General features: G+C 42.1%; 2 protein-coding genes across 2 annotated transcripts; both read left to right on the top strand.

Annotated features, from left to right (window-relative positions):
* Window positions 1–413: 413 nt before the first annotated feature.
* On the top strand, window positions 414–2,869 carry LOC118941398 (scavenger receptor cysteine-rich type 1 protein M130-like). Its single transcript, XM_090210001.1, has 4 exons — window positions 414–722; window positions 1,151–1,456; window positions 1,583–1,858; window positions 2,541–2,869. The coding sequence occupies exons 1-4, from the start codon at window positions 518–520 to the stop codon at window positions 2,867–2,869; spliced, it is 1,116 nt and encodes a 371-aa protein (XP_090066127.1). The 5' UTR covers window positions 414–517.
* A 2-nt stretch (window positions 2,870–2,871) lies between these two features.
* Window positions 2,872–25,579, top strand: LOC110517287 (scavenger receptor cysteine-rich domain-containing protein DMBT1-like). Its single transcript, XM_090211804.1, has 12 exons — window positions 2,872–2,920; window positions 2,965–3,053; window positions 3,170–3,300; window positions 8,665–8,797; window positions 13,428–13,497; window positions 14,783–14,812; window positions 21,638–21,949; window positions 22,371–22,676; window positions 22,802–23,080; window positions 24,574–24,894; window positions 24,998–25,086; window positions 25,206–25,579. The coding sequence occupies exons 1-12, from the start codon at window positions 2,872–2,874 to the stop codon at window positions 25,338–25,340; spliced, it is 1,944 nt and encodes a 647-aa protein (XP_090067930.1). The 3' UTR covers window positions 25,341–25,579.
* Window positions 25,580–26,487: the final 908 nt, after the last annotated feature.

Here is a 26,487-nt window from a genome sequence, read left to right as displayed (position 1 = left end):
AGCCTGTCTTCCCCATCACATCATGAAAGGTCATGTTGATGTTCATTTAACCTCTGTCTCTCTCTTCCTCTCTCTCTTCCCTTTCTCCTTTGTTTCTCTCTCTCTCTGTCTCTTTCTCTCTCTTTCTCCTCTGTCTCTCTCTTTCTCCTCAGATCTCCAGGCTCAAAGCGTCAGTCCACCAGGTAGGTAGAGTATAAATCTACAGTGATTATAGCAGTTCAATATTAGTCAACTTTATTATCCCACATGGAGAAATTCATGTGTCCATACAAACCATTCTAAACCCCAATAACAAGTAGTGTTTTATGGAACTACTAATACTTGTCAACCACAAAGCATTACTGCTGTTAGAATAACAGAATCACTGTCATCATCTGTCATCACCACTGTGTTTTCCTCTCTGCTGTTTACAGCTGAATACTCAGTCAGACTGGTGAATGGAACCACTTCCTGTTCTGGGACAGTGGAAGTCTTCTACTGAGGAGAGTGGACAGGTCTATGTCCTAGTTGGTGGAGCATGATGAGAGAGATTAAGGTTGTGTGTAGAGAGCTGGACTGTGGGAATCCTGTATCTGAATCTAGAGGACCTCTGATTGAAGATGGGAGAAGTGGAGTCAGACTATATAGGTGTAGTGGAGATGAGTCTTCTATTAGACAGTGTGAGATCGTAGAAGAACCTGGTGTCTGTGATGGTGGATATTATCATCATGTGACCTGTTCAGGTAAGAGACTGGTCATATTGAGAGATTTATTTATACATTATACAATATTACCATGTATCATGTTTTATGTGTTTTTAATTCATTTAAATAGAGGGAGAGATGTCAGATGTAGTTAAACATTATATTTGTGTTTGTCATATTGGTTTATGGGAGATGTTCATGGGCAGATCATTGTAGTTCAGATGGTACTGAAGTGAAGCTGCCTGATGGATGTCCAGCTGTTTATTTTCTATAAAGTGAAGTGAACTTATTCCTGTCTCCTGCCTGCATTATTCCCAACCCGATCCTGAGTGACTAAGAACCCATTTCTACCTCTTACAGTATCAAACATAGCAAACTACAATCTTTTATCCAACATATTTGTGTTTAGTCCTTGACAATGTCATCAACAAAACTGATTGAATGTTCAACCAACTCTTTTTCTCCAGAGTCTGTGCGGCTTGTGGGTGGAGCTGGTCTCTGCTCTGGGAGAGTGGAGGTGAAGTCCAATCAGTCCTGGGCCTCAGTGTGTGAAGCTGACTTTGACCGGCAGGATGCAGAGGTAGTCTGTAGGGATGTTGGCTGTGGGGCTCCTGCAGCTCTACAGGGGGGGCTCTATGGAGAAGGTGAGGGTCAGACCTGGGATAAAGAGTTCCAGTGTAAAGGCAATGAGTCCCTTCTCCTGGTGTGTGACACCTCAGACAGAGAGAACAACACCTGCCTACCTGGTAATGCTGTTGGACTCACCTGCTCAGGTAAGAAACAGTTTGTCACTCAATCAACATTGTTTCTCACCTGGAGTGAAGAATATGAGAGACAAATATAGGTATGTTTTAGTGAGAAAATAGTAAGATTACTGTCTCTCTCTTTTCTTTTTTCAGAGCCTGATGATGTGAGGCTGGTGGGAGGAGGCAGTCGCTGTGCTGGTGGAGTGGAGTGGTACGACCAGGGAGAGTGGAGGATTGTGGGAGCTGACTGGAACAAGGAGAATGTAGCTGCAGTAGTGTGTAGACAGCTGGGTTGTGGCTCCACTGTTTCAGTACCACCTGGAAACACCACTAGAGGGATTGGAGTTTTCTGTTCTGGGTCTGAGTCTTCACTGAGGGAATGTTCCAGAAGTTATTATCTCCGTCCTGGACTCACAGTGATCTGCTCAGGTAATAACAAGATACACAAAATGGCCAAAAGTAGGTGGACATTAGGTGGCACGTCTAGGAGCAACAACGGCTCAGCTGCGAAGTGGTAGACCACAAAAACTCACAGAACGAACCTCAGAAGCGCATAAAGCTTAAAAATATATGATTGAAAAACTCACTGCTGAGTTCCACATACTTTTGTCCATGTATTATATCTCCTTCCTGGACTCACAGTGATCTGCTCAGGAAATATCAACATATTATAATTATATTCAACTGATTTCCTTCATTCATACAACTTCCTCTGCACCTCTCATGATGACTGTTTAACTTGTCAGTCTGCTTTACTAAATAGATCACTCAGTCAAGTAGGAATCAAATACACCTTAAATATCCCAGAATGCTTTTGTATGTGAGTGTTATCTCAGTGAACGTCTCTACTCACTACCACTGTCACATGTCATGTTATTGTCATATCTAAATGAGGACAGTAGTTGAGGAGCTACGTTTTCTTTTTCTCTCCTCTTGTTCCAGATGTCCTGCTTCAGCCTGATATCAACATATGTTGTCTCAGTGACTGTAGGCCCACTACTCATGTTGCCATGTGAGGGAGGGTGGCTGGCACTGTTACATGCTGATGTTATTGTCATATCTATAGGAAACTAGTTGAAGAGGTTTTTCTTGTTCTCTTTTATTGTTACAGATCTCCTGGTCCAGCCTGATATCTTCCTGACTGACTCAATGGGAGGGGTCTCCAGGGGCTACCAGGGGCCCGAGATGTTCAGGGGCTACAACTTCACCATCACCTGCTCCACTCAGCCACAGTACCCAGGAGGCTCCTACCTCCTCACGTTCACCGGCTCCAACAGAACCCAGACCCAGCCAGCTGTCAATCACTCTGCTGCCTTCCTCTTCCCTGCTGCAGATGACTCCCACCAAGGGAACTACAGCTGTGTTTATGACAATTATGTTTTCTCTCATAACTTCTCCTCTGAGAGTGAGCTCCTCTCCCTCACCATCACAGGTAACTGAACATGAACCAGATGTATAACTTTGTCAATGACAGATTTCCCACAGATCTATGTGATGATGATCAGTCCCCTCATCAAAGGTGTTTCTGTTTGCAGCCTCTCCTCTGCCAGCCTTCATCATCAGACACGTTGTAGTGCTGCTGATCCTACTGACAGCCATCACCACCTCCTTCCTGTACTACAAGGTAAAGACATTTACTCAGACATTTAGAAGTCATTTAAACTAGAGGGAGAGGGTGAGGGGGAGAGAATGGAGATAGTAGAGAGTAAATGTCTGACTGTTGGTGCTGTGTCTCCCTAGCCCACCAGGAGGCAGAAGAGAGTGAACAGGGTGAGCAGCATGGATCTTTATGTCAATGCCATGGAGACGGTCTCTCTGAGCTCCAGAGCTGAAGCTGGACCGGGAGAGGAGAGAGCAGCCCATGGGACGGAGTAGGAGTAGAATGAAGCTGACCCTACATGCTGATCTTGGGTCAGTTTTGTGTTTTAAATCGATGGTCAGCAGTGGACTGATGTTTAAAATGTGGTGACAAACCAGCAGAAAAACATGGGATTTTGGGTAACATGGGGATTGGGTAAATTGGGGTATGGGTTAACATTGGTTTTGGTAACATGGGTTTTGGTATCATGGGGTAACATGGCGTTCTGGGTAACATGAGGTTCTGGGTAACATGGGGTTTTGGGTATAATGGGGTTTTGGATAAGATGGGGGTTTGGGTAACATGGGGTTTTGGGTAACAAAGGTTTTGGGTAACATGGGGTTCTGGGTAACATGGGGTTCTGGTAACATGGGGTTTTTGGGTAACATGGGGTTTTGGGTAACATGGGGTTTGGGTATCATGGGGTTCTGGTAACATGGGGTTTGGGTAACATGGGGTTTTGGGTAACATGGGGTTCTGGGTAACATGGGGTTCTGGTAACATGGGGTTTTGGGTAACATGGGGTTCTGGGTAACATGGGGTTTTGGTAACATGGGGTTTTGGGTAACATGGGGTTCTGGGTAACATGGGGTTCTGGGTAACATGGGGTTCTGGGTAACATGGGGTTTTAATAATTTTAAGAGAGAAGCTCAATTAAGTCTGTTTTTTGACTCTTCATGTCTTTATCTTATTTAGTGTCTCTTAGATTCTTTATCTTATTTAGTGTCTCTTAGATTCTTTATCTTATTTAGTGTCTCTTAGATTCTTTATCTTATTTAGTGTCTCTTAGATTCTTTATCTTATTTAGTGTCTCTTAGATTCTTTATCTTATTTAGTGTCTCTTAGATTCTTTATCTTATTTAGTGTCTCTTAGATTCTTTATCTTATTTAGTCTCTTAGATTATTTATCTTATTTAGTGTCTCTTAGATTCTTTATCTTATTTAGTCTCTTAGATTCTTTATCTTATTTAGTGTCTCTTAGATTCTTTATCTTATTTAGTGTCTCTTAGATTCTTTATCTTGAAGTGTTTCCATTATTAGTCCAGGTATTATTATAATCATCTGTTCATTCTTTGTATTTTTAAACATTTTTTAATAAAGGGGTTTGTTGTTGTTTACCTCTCATGATGTTATTGATTATAAACGTTATGATATTGATTATGATGTAGATTAGTGTTATGTTGTTAGTAGTATAGAGATAATGTTATTGATTATAAATGTTATGATATTGATTATTGATTATGATGTAGATTATTGTTCTGATGTTGCTCTCTAAACTGCCATGTAATCAACTGAATGCTTTTAATAAAATTACAGGCTGTCAGTCTTGTGTGATTTAATTATTAGACAGACTACAACATACAGTATGAATTAACTGAGATCAGTCTGTGTGATTCCCCTCTTGGACAGACTACAACATACAGTATGAATTAACTGAACTGAGATCAGTCTTAAGTGATTTAATTATTAGACAGACTACAACATACAGTATGAATTAACTGAGATCAGTCTTGTGTGATTTAATTATTAGACAGACTACAACATACAGTATGAATTAACTGAGATCAGTCTTGTGTGATTCCCCTCTTGGACAGACTACAACATACAGTATGAATTAACTGAGATCAGTCTGTGTGATTCCCCTCTTGGACAGACTACAACATACAGTATGAATTAACTGAGATCAGTCTGTGTGATTCCCCTCATGGACAGACTACAACATACAGTATGAATTAACTGAGATCAGTCTGTGTGATTCCCCTCTTGGACAGACTACAACATACAGTATGAATTAACTGAGATCAGTCTGTGTGATTCCCCTCTTGGACAGACTACAACATACAGTATGAATTAACTGAGATCAGTCTGTGTGATTCCCCTCTTGGACAGACTACAACATACAGTATGAATTAACTGAGATCAGTCTGTGTGATTCCCCTCTTGGACAGACTACAACATACAGTATGAATTAACTGGTCATACATTTGGCAGGAGGTTAGGAAGTGCATCTCAGTTTCCACCTCATTTTGTGGGCTGTGGGCACATAGCCTGTCTTCTCTGATTTCCAAATTGACCTCTTGGCAAAGGGAGCCAAAAATTCTGTGGTGCTCTATTCTGGAATATTAACTGTCGTTTATCGCCCCCTGGTGGAAAGAACGTAATATAATCCTTCTCTATATATTTCTGTGCATTTTGTACCTCGCAGCACACCGTACAAATATTCAAAGTTAAACGCCGATATTACCGTTCTGCTAGCAGCAGGATAATATGTTTGCAGCACACGGCATATTATATTTTTCTAAATAAAAAAAATTATACAATAAAAAATTCTAAAAATATATATATTTTTTTTCTAAATAAGAGTCCCTCTGAAAGGACAAGCTCAAATTTGACAATATCGATTATTTTAGCACTGTAGTTCAATACAACTGTTTTTCACAGCATTGCAACCACTTTTGAAACAAATGGATAATTTGACATATTTTAATATTGTATAATTTATACCAGCATTTATTTTGACAGTTTCCAAACTGTTGAAAGATGTCAATGTTTCCAAACTGAATACTGGTATGTTGAAAGCTGTTGTGTAGGTCAGTGGTGTAGTGGTGCCTGGAGAAGTGGGTATACAGTACTCTAATTTAGTGAAACATTTTCCAAACTAAATACTGGTATGTTGAAAGATGTTGTGTAGGTCAGTGGTGTCGTGGTGCCTGGAGAAGTGGGTATACAGTACTCTAATTTAGCAAAACATTTTCCAAACGGCCCAGAGAAGGAAAGGCACCCTGTGTGAAAAGCACGAGAAACAGTGATACACTCTGAATGACCTAAATGATGAATCCCATATTGGTCTTTCACAGTCAGACCAACCCAAGCTGTACTGTTCAGTAGGATAATAGTAGACCAACCCAAGCTGTACTGTTCAGTAGGATAATAGTAGACCAACCCAAGCTGTACTGTTCAGTAGGATAATAGTAGACCAACCCAAGCTGTACTGTTCAGTAGGATAATAGTAGACCAACCCAAGCTGTACTGTTCAGTAGGATAATAGTAGACCAACCCAAGCTGTACTGTTCAGTAGGATAATAGTAGACCAACCCAAGCTGTACTGTTCAGTAGGATAATAGTAGACTAACCCAAGCTGTACTGGTCAGTAGGATAATAGTAGACCAACCCAAGCTGTACTGGTCAGTAGGATAATAGTAGACCAACCCAAGCTGTACTGTTCAGTAGGATAATAGTAGACCAACCCAAACTGTTCTGTTCAGTAGGAGAATAGTAGACCAACCCAGGCTGTACTGTTCAGTAGGATAATAGTAGACCAACCCAAGCTGTACTGTTCAGTAGGATAATAGTAGAGCAACCCAAACTGTTCTGTTCAGTAGGAGAATAGTAGACCAACCCAGGCTGTACTGTTCAGTAGGATAGTAGTAGACCAACCCAGGCTGTACTGTTCAGTAGGATAATAGTAGACCACTTTTGAGGTTTGGGGAAAATCTAAGAAATTTAGATTTTAAGGTAGTTCCCATTTAATTCAAGTGTGAACCTGTAGAACAGGCCCCAAGCACTATTGTTGTATTAACAGTGTTTATATAGTACAGACACCTAGCACTATTGTTGTATTAGCAGTGTTTATATAGTACATACACCCAGCACTATTGTTGGAGTAGCAGTGTTTATATAGTACAGACACCTACACTATTGTTGTATTAGCAGTGTTTATATAGTACAGGCACCTAGCACTATTGTTGTATTAGCAGTGTTTATATAGTACAGACACCTAGCACTATTGTTGGATTAGCAGTGTTAATATAGTACAGACATCTAGCACTATTGTTGGATTAGCAGTGTTTATATAGTACAGACACCTAGCACTATTGTTGGATTAGCAGTGTTAATATAGTACAGACATCTAGCACTATTGTTGGATTAGCAGTGTTTATATAGTACAGACACCTAGCACTATTGTTGGATTAGCAGTGTTAATATAGTACAGACATCTAGCACTATTGTTGTATTAGCAGTGTTTATATAGTACAGACACCTAGCACTATTGTTGGATTAGCAGTGTTTATATAGTACAGACACCTAGCACTATTGTTGTATTAGCAGTGTTTATATAGTACAGACACCTAGCACTATTGTTGTATTAACAGTGTTAACATAGTACAGGCACCTAGCACTATTGTTGGATTAGCAGTGGTTATATAGCACAGACACCTAGCTCTATTGTTGGATTAGCAGTGGTTATATAGCACAGACACCTAGCACTATTGTTGGATTAGCAGTGGTTATATAGCACAGGCACCTAGCTCTATTGTTGGATTAGCAGTGGTTATATAGCACAGGCACCTAGCTCTATTGTTGGATTAGCAGTGGTTATATAGCACAGACACCTAGCTCTATTGTTGGATTAGCAGTGGTTATATAGCACAGACACCTAGCTCTATTGTTGGATTAGCAGTGTTTATATAGTACAGACATCTAGCACTATTGTTGTATTAGCAGTGTTTATATAGTACAGACACCTACACTATTGTTGGATTAGCAGTGTTTATATAGTACAGACACCTACACTATTGTTGGATTAGCAGTGTTTATATAGTACAGACACCTACACTATTGTTGTATTAGCAGTGTTTATATAGTACAGACACCTACACTATTGTTGGATTAGCAGTGTTTATATAGTACAGACACCTACACTATTGTTGGATTAGCAGTGTTTATATAGTACAGACACCTAGCACTATTGTTGGATTAGCAGTGTTTATATAGTACAGACACCTAGCACTATTGTTGGATTAGCAGTGTTTATATAGTACAGACACCTAGCACTATTGTTGGATTAGCAGTGTTTATATAGTACAGAAATCTTATGTTTATTTGACTCTGATGATAAAGAAATATAAAATATTCCTGTAAAGGACTGTGTTAAATATTTAGGAATACATCTGTCAAAAAACAGTCAGACAACACATGAATTTCTCTCCTAAAATTAAGAAAACCCAAAATATATGTAATAATTGTCTACAAAGAGATGTTTCTATACTTGGGAGAGTACTTCTGTCCAAGGCAGAGGGACTGTCTGGTTTTGTGTACCCCTCATTATCTTTATGTGTAAATCCTGCTACTTGTAAAGAGATCAACAAGACCTTTCTTGACTTCATCTGGAAAAATAAATCTCACCAACTAAAAGAGTCAGTCCTCTAATAAAAGAGCTGAAGGAGGTCTGGAAGTGTTGGACTTTGTGACATAAATAACACTTTCAAGATCAACTGGTTGAAAAGATGTTTGATCAATACTGATTCAATATGGTATTTCATTCACCCAGAGACTGGACCTACTTATCCACATCTACTGTGTCCCCATCCAACAGCACACTTTCAAACATAACATCTACCGGCAGCCTAGAGGTGTGTCTGAACATCAAGAAGAAGGGTGGAAACCCAGTAGTCTCGCCCACCCAGTGTGCGATTCAGACGTTCTGCTTGGCCGTTACCCATGGGATGGTAAGGTGTGGTGTGGGACTTTTCAACACCAGATAACTGAAGCTATTCTACACTAAGTAAACTCTCAAAGTCAGTTAGGTTTCACCAACAAGCTTTAATGGCCTGGAAAATATGTTTCCTGCACATTCTTTCCCCACATGATGTCCACATGTGTGGCTGGTTAAGGCCTTACAAATACTGTATAATAAACAACGTTAAGGAAGGGCACTTTAACATGTTACATCAGATATATCCATGTAATTCTATGATGTCCACATATGTTTTACATGGAGGATATAATATGTTACCATTATGAACACTGCCCATGTTTAACATGGAGGATATAATATGTTACCATTATGAACACTGCCCATGTTTTACATGGAGGATATAATATGTTACCATTATGAACACTGCCCATGTTCTACATGGAGGATATAATATGTTACCATTATGAACACTGCCCATGTTCTACATGGAGGATATAATATGTTACCATCATGAACACTGCCCATGTTTAACATGGAGGATATAATATGTTACCATTATGAACACTGCCCATGTTTTACATGGAGGATATAATATGTTACCATTATGAACACTGCCCATGTTCTACATGGAGGATATAATATGTTACCATCATGAACACTGCCCATGTTTAACATGGAGGATATAATATGTTACCATTATGAACACTGCCCATGTTCTACATGGAGGATATAATATGTTACCATTATGAACACTGCCCATGTTTTACATGGAGGATATAATATGTTACCATTATGAACACTGCCCATGTTTTACATGGAGGATATAATATGTTACTATTATGAACACTGCCCATGTTCTACATGGAGGATATAATATGTTACCATTATGAACACTGCCCATGTTTAACATGGAGGATATAATATGTTACCATTATGAACACTGCCCATGTTCTACATGGAGGATATAATATGTTACCATTATGAACACTGCCCATGTTTTACATGGAGGATATAATATGTTACCATTATGAACACTGCCCATGTTCTACATGGAGGATATAATATGTTACCATTATGAACACTGCCCATGTTTTACATGGAGGATATAATATGTTACCATTATGAACACTGCCCATGTTCTACATGGAGGATATAATATGTTACTATTGCAATGACAACAAGACCATTGAAATTATTGTGCATTTTTTTATTCTTGTTGCCAAATACTTTATACACAAACAAACATTCCAAAATTCTATACCAAAATTACAAATTTTTCTGATTGAATTTAAATATTTTATTAAAACATTAACCCCAGTGAATAACAACAAGAAAAACATTAAACATTTATCATTATTGTAGTAGTATTTTAATGATGTCACAATGTAGAATGTTTTTACATTGTAGTAGGAGTATTTTAATGATGTCACAATGTAGAATGTTTAAACATTATAGTAGGAGTATTTTAATGATGTCACAATGTAGAATGTTTTAACATTGTAGTAGGAGTATTTTAATGATGTCACAATGTAGAATGTTTTAACATTGTTGTAGGAGTATTTTAATGATGTCACAATGTAGAATGTTTTAACATTGTAGTAGGAGTATTTTAATGATGTCACAATGTAGAATGTTTTAACATTGTTGTAGGAGTATGTTAATGATGTCACAATGTAGAATGTTTTAACATTGTAGTAGGAGTATTTTAATGATGTCACAATGTAGAATGTTTTTACATTGTAGTAGGAGTATTTTAATGATGTCACAATGTAGAATGTTTTAACATTGTTGTAGGAGTATTTTAATGATGTCACAATGTAGAATGTTTTAACATTGTAGTAGGAGTATTTTAATGATGTCACAATGTAGAATGTTTTAACATTGTAGAAGGAGTATTTTAATGATGTCACAATGTAGAATGTTTTAACATTGTAGTAGGAGTGTTGCGTTCCTTTGTTTAACAACCTCTAAATGTAAATGCATCTCTCCAAAATGTAGCTGACTGTCTTCTGCAGGTTGTCCTCTAACCAGGGAGGTAAAATATATCTCCCATTTCCATGTGTTTTTAGTTGTGTTAGTTTCAACAGCACCTACAACCTGATTTGTCCTCTAACCAGGGAGGTAAAATATATCTCCCATTTCCATGTGTTTTTAGTTGTGTTAGTTTCAACAGCACCTACAACCTGATTTGTCCTCTAACCAGGGAGGTAAAATATATCTCCCATTTCCATGTGTTTTTAGTTGTGTTAGTTTCAACAGCACCAACAACCTGATTTGTCCGCTAACCAGTGATACTTATTACTTATACTTAATACATATTTCTACCATAATTTGTAAATAAATTCATTAAAAATCCTACAATGTGATTTTCTGGATTTTTTTTCTCATTTTGTCTGTCATAGTTGAAGTGTACCTATGATGAAAATTACAGGCCTCTCTCATCTTTTTAAGTGGGAGAACTTGCACAATTGGTGGCTGACTAAATACTTTTTTGCCGCACTATACAATAAATACATGTAATATAGCCTATACAGTCTGATCCTTACATAACATTCTAACCACTACCCTGCTGCCCCAATAATACACTAAATACATGTAATATAGCCTATACAGTCTGATCCTTACATAACATTCTAACCACTAGGCTACCCTGCTGCCCCAATAATACACTAAATACATGTAATATAGCCTATACAGTCTGATCCTTACATAACATTCTAACCACTACCCTGCTGCCCCAATAATACACTAAATACATGTAATATAGCCTATACAGTCTGATCCTTATATAACATTCTAACCACTAGGCTACCCTGCTGCCCCAATAATACACTAAATACATGTAATATAGCCTATACAGTCTGATCCTTACATAACATTCTAACCACTACCCTGCTGCCCCAATAATACACTAAATACATGTAATATAGCCTATACAGTCTGATCCGTACATAACATCATCACTCCACTTTATGAATCTACCCTGCTGCCCCAATATTGTGAGAGGTGATATTCTCCTGGACCAGACAGCATCACAGGTGATATTCTCCTGGACCAGACAGCATCACAGGTGATATTCTCCTGGACCAGACAGCATCACAGGTGATATTCTCCTGGACCAGACAGCATCACAGGTGATATTCTCATGGACCAGACAGCATCACAGGTGATATTCTCCTGGACCAGACAGCATCACAGGTGGTATTCTCCTGGACCAGACAGCTGGGTGAATACACTATATATACAATAGTATGTGGACATAGTTCCAGCAAAGGGAAATCTTAATGCTACAGCATAGAATGACATTCTAGAGGAATCTGTGCTTCCAACTTTGTGGCAACAGTTTGGGGAAGGCCCTTTCCTGTTTCAGCATGACAACGCCCCTGTACACAAAGTGAGTTCCATACATGAATGGTTAGTTGAGATTGGTGTGGAAGAACTTCACAAAGCCCTGACATTAAAAACGTCAAACACCTTTGGGATGAATTGGAACGCTGACTGTGAGCCCACATACTTTTGTTGATTTTGTGTATATACTGGGAAGGGAGGGGTGTAGGTGATATTGGGATGAATTGGAACGCTGACTGTGAGCCAGGTCTAATCGTCTGACCTCACTAATGCTCTTGGAATGGAAGCAAGTCCTCACAGCAATGTTCCAACATCTAGAGGAAAGCCTTCCCAGAAGAGTGGAGGCTGTTATAGCAGCAGAGGGGGGGACTAAATCCATGCAAATGCCCATGATTTTGGATTGAGATGTTTGACAAGCAGGTGTCCACATACTTTTGTTGATTTCGTGTATATACTGCAGGCAGGCAGGCAGGCCCTCCTCTCCTCTTCTCCCCCTCTTCCCCCCCCCCCCCCTCCTCTCCTCTTCTCCCCCCTCTCCTCTCCTCTTCTCCCCCCTCCTCTTCTCCCCCCTCCTCTCCTCTTCTCCCTTCTCTCCTCTCCTCCCTTCTCTCCTCTCCTCCCCCTCTCCTCTCCTCTTCTCCTTTCTCTCCTCTCCTCTTCTCCCCCCTCTCCTCTCCTCTCCTCTTCTCCCTTCTCTCCTCTTCTCTCCCTTCTCTCCTCTCCTCTTCTCCCTTCTCTCCTCTTCTCCCTCCTCTCCTCTCCCTTCTCTCCTCTTCTCTCCCCTCTCCTCTTCTCCCTTCTCTCCTCTCCTCTTCTCCCTTCTCGCCTCTTCTCCCTTCTCTCCTCTCCTCTTCTCCCTTCTCTCCTCTCCTCTTCTCCCCCCTCTCCTCTTTTCCCTTCTCTCCTCTCCTCTTCTCCCTTCTCTCCTCTTCTCCCTTCTCTCCTCTCCTCATTTCCCCCCTCTCCTCTTCTCCCCCCTCTCCTCTTCTGCCCCCTCTCCTCTCCTTTTCTCCCCCCCTCCTCTCCTCCCTCCTCCTGCTGGAACATTAAGCCAATATTCTATAAGAGGTGAACTCAAGCAGTAGAAAGTTAGAGGTGATATTATAGGACACTATGTGAAACGTTGCTGCTCTGTCAGCAGTTTCCTGTGGAGTTTTTTTAACATATCAGTTTGCTGTAGTGTGTTCAACCACTGATCCAAGATAAGTTGCTAAGAAGTTAATCTCACATCATTGAAGTTAGGACGTAATGAGAGAGAAGTCATATAGCCTAGCAGTATTTTCCACTCTTCAGTCCACTCTTTATGACAGCAGACTGTGGAGCCCCAGTTAGAGACAGATATGATACCTGCAGTGGTACTGATGACCCTGTTGTGGAGCACAGGTAGGATTTTGTTACACTGATATACACTTGTGACAGTTACTGAGATATGTTTTGATATTGTAAGATATATTATAATTTGCAGGGTTAGTAAAATAACATACAACTGGAAGCAGACAGTAAAAATGTGTCTCAAAGCAGGACAATGATGTGATCACCTCTAAATGTACTTTACTGTAGGCTAACTGTCCATCTGGGGACAGGCACTAATGTCAGTTAAGTTGTGATGGTGTCATGCATCTGACTGTTGTATATTCAGTGTGTCAATGATTGATTGTATCTGTCTCTATGTAAATGAATGAGAGTATATATTATGTATTATATATTATATTGGTGTTATGTTAGAGTAGGAGAAGGGAGGGGTGTAGATGATAGAGGTCTATGAGCTGAGTCAAGATCAACAGGTTCAACACTATACGTCACGAAGAGAGAGAGAATGAGAGAGAGAGAGATGAGAAGAGAGGAGGGGTGGGGAGAGAGATTTGAGGAGGAGGAGAGAGAGAGGGTAGGGAGAGAGGAGGGTTGGGGAGAGAGAAAGGGAGGGGAGAGAGAGAGAGGGTAGGGAGAGAGAAAGGGAGGGGAGAGAGAAAGGGAGGGGCGATGGGAAAGGAGGGCATAGAGCAAGATAGGTGAGAGAAGAGGGTAGGGAAGAGAGAGTAGGGTAGAGAGAAGGGTAGAGTAGAGAGGAGGGTAGGGGATAGAGGGTAGGGTAGAGAGAAGGGGAGGGGAGAGAGGAGGGTAGGGGATAGAGGGTAGGGTAGAGAGAAGGGGAGGGGAGAACAGAGGGAAGGGGAGAGTGGAGGGTAGGAGAGAGAAGGGTAGAGTAGAGACGATGGGAGGGGAGGGGATAGAGAGATTTGCGGAGAAGAGAAGAGGGTAGGGGAGAGAGGAGGGTAGGGGAGAGAGGAGGGTAGGGGATAGAGAGTAGGGTAGAGAGAAGGGGAGGGGAGAGAGGAGGATAGGGGATAGAGAGTAGGGTAGAGAGAAGGGGAGGGGAGAAAGGAGGGAAGGGGAGAGTGGAGGATAGGAGAGAGAGGGTAGAGTAGAGATGATAGGAGGGAGGGGATAGAGAGATTTGCAGAGGAGAGAAGAGGGTAGGGGTGAGAGGAGGGTAGGGGAAAGAGGAGGGTGGAGGAGAGATGGGGAATGTGTTTACACATGGGTGTTGTTGCACCATACCACTGTCTTCCCCATCATATCATGAAAGGTCATGTTATGTTGATTTAACCTCTGCCTCTCTCTTCCTCTGACTCCTCCCTTTCTCCTCTGTCTCTCTCTTTCTCCTCAGACCTCCAGGCTCAAAGCGTCAGTCCACCAGGTAGGTAGAGTATAAATCTACAGTGATTATAGCAGTTCAATATTAGTCAACTTTATTATCCCACATGAAGAAAGTCATGTGTCCATACAAACCATTCTAAACCCCAATAACAAGTAGTGTTTTATGGAACTACTAATACTTGACATATTATATATTATATTGGTCTGATGTTAGAGTAGGAGAAGGGGGGTGTAGATGATAGAGGTCTGTTACCAAGGCAACAGGTCTGATGTTAGAGTAGGAGAAGGGGGGTGTAGATGATAGAGGTCTGTTACCAAGGCAACAGGTCTGCTGCTATCTGTCAGGAAGAGAGAGAGAGGAACAGAGAGAGAGAGAGAAGGCGTGGAGAGAAAGTGAGATGTCAACAGAGATAGGGCTGACAGACTAACATGCAGCCAACTGAATATCTTGTCTTTACTGACTTCTCACCAGTGATGTCATCATAACCAGCAACTTTTTCCACTCTTGGTCCGTCTCATCTTGACCCCTGACCTCTGAAATTAATGATTTAGAAAACTGACAAAAGCAAATGTATTAAATTAGATTTAATCTCATCTGCAAAGAGAGTTACACATTTGCATGGAAGGGGAATGTACACTACATGACCAAAAGTATGTGGACACCTGCTCATCTAACATCTCATTCCAAAATCATGGGCATTAATATGGAGTTGGTCCCCCCTTTGCTGCTATAACAGCCTCCACTCTTCTGGGAAGGCTTTCCACTATAAGATGGAACATTGCTGCTATAACAGCCTCCACTCTTCTGGGAAGGCTGTCCACTAGAAGATGGAACATTGCTGCGAGGACTTGCTTCCATTCAGCCACAACAGCATTAGTGAGGAAGTTTGGAATTCGGAAGTGAGTGTTGCAACCGAGGACAGATGATTTTTACACGCGACGAACTTCAGCACTCGCGGTCCCGTTCTGTGAGCTTGTGTGAGCTACCACTTCGAGGCTAAGCCACTGCTGCTCCTAGACGTTTCCACGTCACAAGAACAGCACTTACAGTTGACCGGGGCAGCTAAAGCAGGGTGGGAACTAGACCAACAGACTTGTTGGAAAGGTAGCATACTATGATGGTGACGTGTTGATTGTCACTGAGTTCTTCAGTAAGGCCATTCTACTGTCAATGTTTGTCTATGGAGATTGCATGGCGGTGTGCTCAATTTTTTTTTTTCACAGGTCAGGAACGGGTGTGCTTGAAATAGCCAAATCCACTAATTTGAAGGGGTGTCCACATACTTTTGTACATACTGTAAGGTGTATCTGGGTCGGCCCGTCCTCCACCACCCCAACCCAACACATCCTACTCAGCTTTAGGATCATAGTGAAACATTCACTATTGGTTACAGGTGTATTAGGTCAAGGCCAGAGTGACAACACACAGGACAGCAGACCACCAGGACTGAACAACCCAGCAGCTATTGAAAACAGGAAGTGGGCATCTTTTCAATACAGACTCCTTTTGTTGTAGTGTTTTCAATATAAGACATCCAGACCTTATTCAAGTTGTCCAGTAAACCCTTATAAGAGGTGAACTCAGGCAGTAGAAAGTTAGAGGTGATATTATAGCAGACACTATGAAACATTGCTGCCCTGTGAGCAGTTTCCTGTGGGGGTTTTCAGAACAGATGAGTTTCCTGTGGGGGTTTTCAGAACAGATGAGTTTCCTGTGGGGGTTTTCAGAACAGATGAGTTTCCTGTGGGGGTTTTCAGAACATATGAGTTTCCTGTGGGGGTTTTCAGAACAGATGAGTTTCCTGTGGGGGTTTTCAGAACAGAAGAGTTTCCTGTGGGGGTTTTCAGAACATATGAGTTTCCTGTGGGGGTTTTCAGAACAGATGAGTTTCCTGTGGGGGTTTTCAGAACAGATGAGTTTCCTGTGGGGGTTTTCAGAACAGATGAGTTTCCTGTGGGGGTTTTCAGAACAGATGAGTTTCCTGTGGGGGTTTTCAGAACAGATGAGTTTGCTGTTGGTAGCTTGGTTCAACCACTGATCAAAGATAAGTTGCTGAGAAGTTTATCACACATCATTGAAGTAAAGAACTAATGAGATTATAGTCATGTAGCCTAGAAGTATTTTCCACTCTTCAGTCCTCTCTCCCCGACCCCCGACCCCCACCAGTCTAGTACATAACTCAACTCTCTCCCTGACCCCCACCAGTCTAGTACATAACTCAACTATCTCCCTGACCCCCACCAGTCTAGTATATAACCCAACTCTCTCCCTGACCTCCACCAGTCTAGTACATAACTCAACTCTCTCCCTGACCCCCACCAGTCTAGTACATAACTCAACTCTCTCCCTGAACCCCACCAGTCTAGTACATAACTCAACTCTCTCCCCGACACCCACCAGTCTAGTACATAACTCAACTCTCTCCCCGACACCCACCAGTCTAGTACATAACTCAACTCTCTCCCCGACCCCCACCAGTCTAGTACATAACTCAACTCTCTCCCTGACCCCCACCAGTCTAGTACATAACTCAACTCTCTCCCTGACCCCCACCAGTCTAGTACATAACTCAACTCTCTCCCTGACCCCCACCAGTCTAGTACATAACTCAACTCTCTCCCCGACCCCCACCAGTCTAGTACATAACTCAACTCTCTCCCCGACCCCCACCAGTCTAGTACATAACTCAACTCTCTCCTTGACCCCCACCAGTCTAGTACATAACTCAACTCTCTCCCTGACCCCCACCAGTCTAGTACATAACTACTTTTGTCCCCACTCTTGGGACTCTGATTCTCTATTGGTTACCAACACATCTGGATTGGAGCTATGAACCCACACTTGGTACTCTGATTCTCTATTGGTTACCAACACATCTGGATTGGAGCTGTGAACCCACACTTTCAATTGGTCCATTTTAGGTAATAAGCTTCTAGTGTTAACGTGCAGAAAACCCAGGCTTTTACGAGAGCAGAAATCAGTGAAGCAGATATAAGAGCACAAGTCAGAATTGGGGCTAGCAACTGTAGATGGGCCAGGGTGTACATGCAGATTTCCAGATATCATCAACAGTAATACAATCAGGGCACGGCAGAGGACAGGGAGAGATCTGCAGTGCTGATTTATGACATCTGAATGTGCATCAGATGGCAACAAGATCCTATTGTACAGCGATTTCCTCAGGTAACATGAATACAAAGCCAGCGGGAGGTGGTGGGAAAAGGATGGGAGGCCAAAAGTCCATGTAACCAATAGAGAGTCAGAGTCACAAGTGTGGGAACAAACATAGTTTGTAAAGAAAGTTTGTAGTCAACAAAGACTGCAGGAGTCATGAGGCAATTAGCAAAATAGCAAAATGTGCAATAATAAAATGCAGTCTATAACGATGTAAGTTCAGAGTCAAATCAAATCAAATGTTAATGGTCACATGCGCCGAATACAACAGTTTCCTTACAGTGAAATGTTTACTTACGAGCCCCTAACCGAGAGGGCAGTTAAACAAATACAGAGAAGAATAAGAGATAAAAGTAACAAGTAATTAAAGAGCAGCAGTTAAAAATAACAGTATTTACAGGGGTGTCGGTACAGAGTCAGTGTGGGGGGGTGTCGGTACAGAGTCAGTGTGAGGGGGCACCGGTACAGAGTCAGTGTGAGGGGGTGTCGGTACAGAGTCAGTGTGTGGGGGCACCAGTTAGTTGAGGTAGTATGAGGTGCTGGCTAGAGGTGCTGGCTAGAGGTGCTGGCTAGAGGTGCTGGCTAGAGGTGCTGGCTAGCGGAGTAGAAAACCCTGATGAAGACAGCTTGGCTGTTGGTAATTAAATATTTGCATCTGAGCTCCTAGAGTGTGCAGCTCTCTTTTATTTTCAAGTTAAGTGACTATGCATAGATGACAAAAGAGAGTGGCAGTGGTGTGGAGAGGGGAGGGGGGCAATGTGAATAGTCTGGGTAACCATTTGACTAGATGTTCAGGAGTCTTATGGCTTGGGGATAGAAGCTGTTTAGAAGCCTCTTGGACCTAGACTTGGCGCTCTGGTACCGCTTGCCGTGCGGTAGAAGAGAGAACACTATGACTAGGGTGACTGGTGTCTTTCACAATTTTCAGGGCCTTGCTCTGACACCGCCTGTTATAGAGGTCCTAGATGGCAGCAAGCTTGACCTCAGTGATGTACTGGGCCATTCACACTACCCTCTGTAGTGCCTTGCGGTCGGAGGCTGAGCAGTTGCCGTACCAGGCAGTGATGCAACCAGTCAGGATGCTCTCAATGGTGCAGCTGTATAACCTTTTGAGAATCTGAGGACCCATGACAAATCTTTTCAGTCTCCTGAGGGGGAATAGGTTTTGTCGTGCCCGCTTCACGACTGACATGGTGTGCTTGGAGCTCGTTGTCGGTGATCAGGCCTACCACTGTTTTGTCATCAAATTTAACCTCCTATGGAAGAGACGGGCTAAGATCCCGTTAACTGGATCGATTTGACAACAGTCAAACAACAGAAATATCATAATTAAAATTCCTCAAACATACATAAACTTGTTGTTAATCCCGCCACATTGTCCGATTTCAAAAAGACTTTACGACGAAAGCAGATTATGTTAGGTCAGCACCTCGTCACAGAAAAACAGCCATTTTTCCAGCCAAAGAGGAGTCACAAAAAAGCAAAAATACAGATTAAATGTATCACTAACCTTTGATGATCTTCATCAGATGACACTCATAGGACATCATGTTACACAATACATGTATGTTTTGTTTGAGGAAGTTCATATTTATATCCAAAAATCACGTTATGTTCAGTAATGTTTTGCTTCCAAAACATCTGGTGATTTTGCAGAGATCCACATCAATTTACAGAAATACTCACAATAAACATTGATAAAATATACAAATGTTATGCGTGGAATTATAGATCCACTTCTCCTTAATGCAACCGCTGTGTCAGATTTCAAAAACACTTTACGGAAAAGCACACCATGCAATAATCTGAGTACGGCGCACAGACACAAAAACAAGCCATACAGACACCCGCCATGTTGTGGAGTCAACAGAAGTCAGAAACAGCATTATAAATATTCACTTACATTTGATGATCTTCATCAGAATGCACTCCCAGGAATCCCAGTTCCACAATAAATGTTTGTTTTGTTCGATAAAGTCCATCATTTATGTCCAAATACCTCCTGTTGGTAGCGTGTTTAGTAAACAAATCCAAACTCGTAAGTCCAGGCGAAGGTTCAGACAAACAGTTATATAACAGTCCGTAGAAACATGTCAAACGATGTATAGAATCAATCTTTAGAATGTTTTTAACATAAATCTTCAATAATGTTCCAACCGGAGAATTCCTTTGTCTTAAGAATTGCAATGGAACGCAGGTCACTATCACATGAGCGAGTGTGATCAGCTCATGCCACTCTGGCAGAGCCCTTACTCAAACAGCTCTCATCCCACCCTCCTTCACAGTAGAAGCCTCAAACAAGGTTCTAAAGACTGTTGACATCTAGTGGAAGCCTTAGGAAGTGCAATTTGACCCCATAGACACTGTATATTCGATAAGCAATTATGTTGGAACATTGCTGCATGGACTTGCTTCCATTCAGCCAAAAGAGCATTAATGAGCTTAGGTACAGATGTTGGGCGATTTGGCCTGGATTGCAGTCTGCATTTCAAATCACCACAAAGGTATTCGATGGGGTTTAGGTTAGCCTCTGTGCAGGCCAGTCAAGTTCCTCCACACCGATCTCGACAAGCCATTTCTGTATGGACCTTGCTTTTTGCACAGGGGAATTGTCATGCTGAAACAGGAAAGGGCCTTCCCCAAACTTTTGCCACAAAGTTGGAAGCTCAGAATCATCTAGAATGCGATTAGATTTCCCTTCACTGGAACTAAGGGGCCTAACCCGAACAATGAAAACATCCCCAGACCATTATTCCTCCTCCACCAAACTTTACAGTTGGCACTACGCATTAGGACAGGTAGTGTTCTCATGTTATCTGAGTTTTACACCACTCCAGCCAACGCATGGCATTGACCATGGTGATCTTAGGCTTGTGTGTGACTGCTCCGTCATGGAAAATTCATCCTGAAGCTCCCAACGAACAGTTATTCTGCTGACGTTGCTTCTAGAGGTAGTTTGGAACTCTGCAGTTAGTGTTGCAACCGAGGACAGACGATTTTTATGCTCTACCAATTCACAGTTGAGCAGCTGTTGCTCCTAGAAGTTTCCACTTCACAATAACAGCACTTACAGTTGACCGGGGCCAAACTGACTTGTAGGAAAGGTGGCATCCTATGATGGTGCCATGTTGAAAGTCACTGAGCTTTTCAGTAAGGCCATTCTACAGCCAATGTTTGTCTATTGAGATTGTATTACTGTGTGGAAGGGGTGGGGAAGGGGTGTGGCTGAAATAGAATCCACTAATTTGAAGGGGTGTCCACATACTTTTGTATATATAGTGTATGTACACATGGGTGTTGATGCACCATACCAACGATAAGCCTGTCTTCCATATCACATCATGAAAGGTCATGTTGATGTTCATTTAACCTCTGCCTCTCTCTTCCTCTGTCTCTCTCTTTCTCCTCTGTCTCTCTCTTTCTCCTCAGATCTCCAGGCTCAAAGCTTCAGTCCACCAGGTAGGTAGAGTATAAATCTACAGTGATTATAGCAGTTCAATATTCGTCAACTTTATTATCCCACACGGAGAAATTCATGTGTCCATACAAACCATTCTAAAACCCAATAACAAGTAGTGTTTTATGGAACTACTAATACTTGTCAACCACAAAGCATTACTGCTGTTAGAATAATAGAATCACTGTCATCATCTGTCCTCACCACTGTGTTTTCCTCTCTGCTGTTTACAGCTGAACTCTCAGTCAGACTGGTGGATGGGACCACTTCCTGTTCTGGGACAGTGGAAGTCTTTTACAGAGGAAAGTGGTCAGGTCTATGTTCTGGGTGGTGGAGAATGATGATAGAGGTTAAGATTGTGTGTAGAGAGCTGGACTGTGGGAATCCTGTATCTGAATCTAGAGGAGGTCTGATTGAAGATGGAAGAAGAGGAGTCAGACTATTGAGATGTAGTGGGGATGAGTCTTCTATTAGACAGTGTGACATCACAGGAGGAAGACCTGGTGTCTGTGATGGTGAATATTATCATCATGTGACCTGTTCAGGTAAGAGACTGGTCATATTGAGAGATTTATTTGTACATTATACAATATTACCATGTTTTATGTGTTTTTATTTCATTTAAATAGAGGGAGAGACGTCAGATGTATTTAAACATTATATTTGTGTTTGTCATATTGGTTTATGGGAGATGTTCATGGGCAGATCATTGTAGTTCAGATGGTACTGAAGTGAAGCTGCCTGATGGATGTCCAGCTGTTTATTTTCTATAAAGTGAAGTGAACTTATTCCTGTCTCCTGCCTGCATTATTCCCAACCCGATCCTGAGTGACTAAGAACCCATTTCTACCTCTTACAGAATCAAACATAGCAAACTACTATCTTTTATCCAACATATTTGTGTTTAGTCCTTGACAGTGTCATCAACAAAACTGATTGATTGTTCAAGCAACTCTTTTTCTCCAGAGTCTGTGCGGCTTGTGGATGGAGCTGGTCTCTGCTCTGGGAGAGTGGAGGTGATGTCCAATCAGTCCTGGGCCTCAGTGTGTGAAGCTGACTTTGACCGGCAGGATGCAGAGGTAGTCTGTAGGGATGTTGGCTGTGGGGCTCCTGCAGCTCTACAGGGGGGGCTCTATGGAGAAGGTGAGGGTCAGACCTGGGATAAAGAGTTCCAGTGTAAAGGCAAAGAGTCCCTTCTCCTGGACTGTGACACCTCAGACAGAGAGAACAACACCTGCCCACCTGGTAATGCTGTTGGACTCACTTGCTCAGGTAAGAAACAGTTTGTCACTCAGTCAACATTGTTTCTCATCTGGAGTGAAGAATATGAGAGACAATATAGGTGTGTTTTAGTGAGAAAATAGTAAGATTACTGTCTCTCTCTTTTCTTTTCTCAGAGCCTGATGATGTGAGGCTGGTGGGAGGAGGCAGTCGCTGTGCTGGTGGAGTGGAGTGGTACGACCAGGGAGAGTGGAGGACTGTGGGAGCTGCTGACAGGGCCAGGATGTTTTTGTCTGCAGTAGTGTGTAGACAGATGGGTTGTGGCTCCACTGTTTCAGTACTTCCTGGAAACACCACTGTAGGGTTTGGAGTTTTCTGTTCTGGGTCTGAGTCTTCACTGAGGGAAAGTGGAAGATCATATAATCTCCTTCAAGGACTCACAGTGATCTGCTCAGGTAATAACAAGATATTATAATTATATTCAACTGATTTCCTTCATTCATACAACTTCCTCTGCACCTCTCATGATGACTGTTTAACCTTTCTGATCTCCCCATCCCGGATCCGGGATCGTGAATACAGACTCAAGCTCATTACCATAACGCAACGTTAACTATTCATGAAAATCGCAAATGAAATGAAATAAATATGCTAGCTCTCAAGCTTAGCCTTTTGTTAACAACACTGTCATCTCAGATTTTCAAAATATGCTTCTCAACCATTGCAAAACAAGCATTTGTGTAACAGTATTGATGGCTAACGTAGCATTTAGCATTAGCATTCAGCTGGCAACATTTACACAAAAAAACAGAAAAGCATTCAAATAAAATCATTTACCTTTGAAGAACTTCAGATGTTTTCAATGAGGATACTCTCAGTTAGATAGCAGATGCTCAGTTTTTCCAAAAAGATTCTTTGTGTATTAGAAATAGCTCCGTTTTATACATCACATTTGGCTACCAAAAAAAATCCGAAAATTCAGTCCTCAAAACGCGAACTTTTTTCCAAATTAACTCCATAATATCGACTGAAAACATGGCAAACGTTGTTTAGAATCAATCATCAAGGTGTTTTTCACATATCTCTTCATTGATACATCGTTCTTGGACACATGGTTTCTCCCCTATATCAAATGGAAAAGTACGAGCAGCTGGCAATTGCGCACCGAATTCCACGCAGGACACCAGGCGGACACTTGGAAAATGTAGTCTCTTATGGTCAATCTTCCAATGATATGCCTACAAATACGTCACAATGCTGCTAAGACCTTGGGCGAACGACAGAAAGTGTAGGCTCATTCCTTGCGCAATCACAGCCATATAAGGAGACAATGGAAAACTTCAGAAATTCTGCTAATTCCTGGTTGATGCATCATCTTGGTTTCGCCTGTAGAATGAGTTCTGGGGCACTTACAGACAAAATCTTTGCAGATTCTGAAACTTCAGAGTGTTTTCTTTCCAAAACTGCCAAGAATATGCATAGTCGAGCATCTTTTCGTGACAAAATATCGCGCTTAAAACGGGAACGTTTTTTATCCAAAAATGAAATAGCGCCCCTAGAGATCTAACAGGTTAACTTGTCAGTCTGCTTTACTAAATAGATCACTCAGTCAAGTAGGAATCAAATACAACTTAAATATCCCAGAATGCTTTTGTATGTGAGTGTTATCTCAGTGAACGTCTCTACTCACTACCACTGTCACATGTCATGTTATTGTCACATCTAAATTAGGAAAGTAGTTGAGGAGCTACGTTTTATTTTTCTCTCCTCTTGTTCCAGATGTCCTGCTTAAGCCTGATATCAACATATGTTGTCTCAGTGACTGTAGGCCCACTACTCATGTTGCCCTGTGAGGGAGGGTGGCTGGCACTGTTACATGCTGATGTTATTGTCATATCTATAGGAAACTAGTTGAAGAGGTTTGTCTTGTTCTCTTTTATTGTTACAGATTTATTGGTCCAGCCTGATATCTTCCTGACTGACCCAATGGGAGGGGTGTTCATGGGCCACCAGGGGCCCGAGATGTTCAGGGGCTACAACTTCACCATCACCTGCTCCACTCAGCCACAGTACCCAGGAGGCTCCTTCCTCCTCACGTTCACCGGCTCCAACAGAACCCAGACCCAGCCAGCTGTCAATCACTCTGCTGCCTTCCTCTTCCCTGCTGCAGATGACTCCCACCGAGGGAACTACAGCTGTGTTTATGAGAATTATGTTTTCTCTCATAGCTTCTCCTCTGAGAGTGAGCTCCTCTCCCTCACCATCACAGGTAACTGAACATGAACCAGACTAATAACTTTGTAATTGACAGATTTCCCACAGATCTATGTGATGATGATCAGTCCCCTCATCAAAGGTGTTTCTGTTTGCAGCCTCTCCTCTGCCAGCCTTCATCATCAGACACGTTGTAGTGCTGCTGATCCTACTGACAGCCATCACCACCTCCTACCTGTACTACAAGGTAAAGACATTTACTCAGACGTTACAAGTCATTTAAACTAGAGGGAGAGGGGGAGAGGGAGGGAGAGAATGGAGATACTAGAGAGTAAATGTCTGACAGTTGGTGCTGTGTCTCCCTAGCCCACCAGGAGGCAGAAGAGAGTGAACAGGGTGAGCAACATGGATCTTTATGTCAATGCCATGGAGATGGTCTCTCTGAGCTCCAGAGCTGAAGCTGGACCGGGAGAGGAGAGAGCAGCCCAGGGGACGGAGTAGGAGTAGAATGAATCTGACCCTACATGCTGATCTTAGGTCAGTTTTGTGTTTTAAATCGATGGTCAGCAGTGGACTGGTGTTTAAAATGTGGTGACAAACCTGAAGTGGTTCTAATTTTAATAACAAGTTCAGAATTAGTTTCTCTTTCTAGAACCTTGGAAGAAATCTAAAAGGAGTGACTGCAACCACCATTATTCATTTAGTTTGGTTTTTACCACCAGAGTAACATTGGGTTTTGGTAACATGGGGTTTTGGTAACATGGGGTTTTGGGGAACATGGGGTTTGGGTAACATGGGGTTTGGGTAACATGGGGTTTGGGGTAACATGGGGTTTTGGGTAACATGGGGATTTGGGTAACATGGGGTTCTGGGTAACATGGGGTTTTGGTAACATGGGGTTTGGGGTAACATGGGGTTTTGGTAACATGGGTTTTTTGGGTAACATGGGGTTTGGGTAACATGGGGTTTTGGGCAACATGAGGTTTGGGTAACATGGGGTTTTGGGTAACATGGGGTTTGGGGTAACATGGGGTTTGGGGTAACATTGGGTTTTCGGAATAATGGGATTTTGGGTAACATGGGGTTTGGGTAACATGGGGTTTTGGGGAACATGGGGTTTTGGGGAACATGGGGTTTGGGGGAAGATGGGGTTTGGGGTAACATGGGGTTTTGGGTAACATGGGGTTTGGGGGAAAATGGGTTTTTTGGGTAACATGGGGTTTGGGTAACATGGGGTTTTGGGTAACATGGGGTTTGGGGTAACATGGGGTTTGGGGTAACATTGGGTTTTGGGAAAAATGGGATTTTGGGTAACATGGGGTTTGGGTAACATGGGGTTTGGGGGAACATGGGGTTTGGGGGAAGATGGGGTTTGGGGTAACATGGGGTTTTGGGTAACATGGGGTTTGGGGGAAAATGGGTTTTTTGGGTAACATGGGGTTTGGGTAACATGGGGTTTTGGTAACATGAGGTTTGGGTAACATGGGGTTTTGGGTAACATGGGGTTTGGGGTAACATGGGGTTTGGGGTAACATGGGGTTTGGGGTAACATTGGGTTTTGGGAAAAATGGGATTTTGGGTAACATGGGGTTTGGGGTAACATGGGGTTTGGGGTAACATTGGGTTTTGGGAAAAATGGGATTTTGGG

The sequence above is a fragment of the Oncorhynchus mykiss genome, chromosome 19 (assembly GCF_057628025.1).
Source record: "Oncorhynchus mykiss isolate SJ-2025 chromosome 19, ASM5762802v1, whole genome shotgun sequence".
Taxonomy (NCBI): Eukaryota; Metazoa; Chordata; class Actinopteri; order Salmoniformes; family Salmonidae; genus Oncorhynchus; species Oncorhynchus mykiss.
Note: the sequence above shows the minus strand (reverse complement) of the source record. Positions and strands in the feature narration are given on the sequence as shown.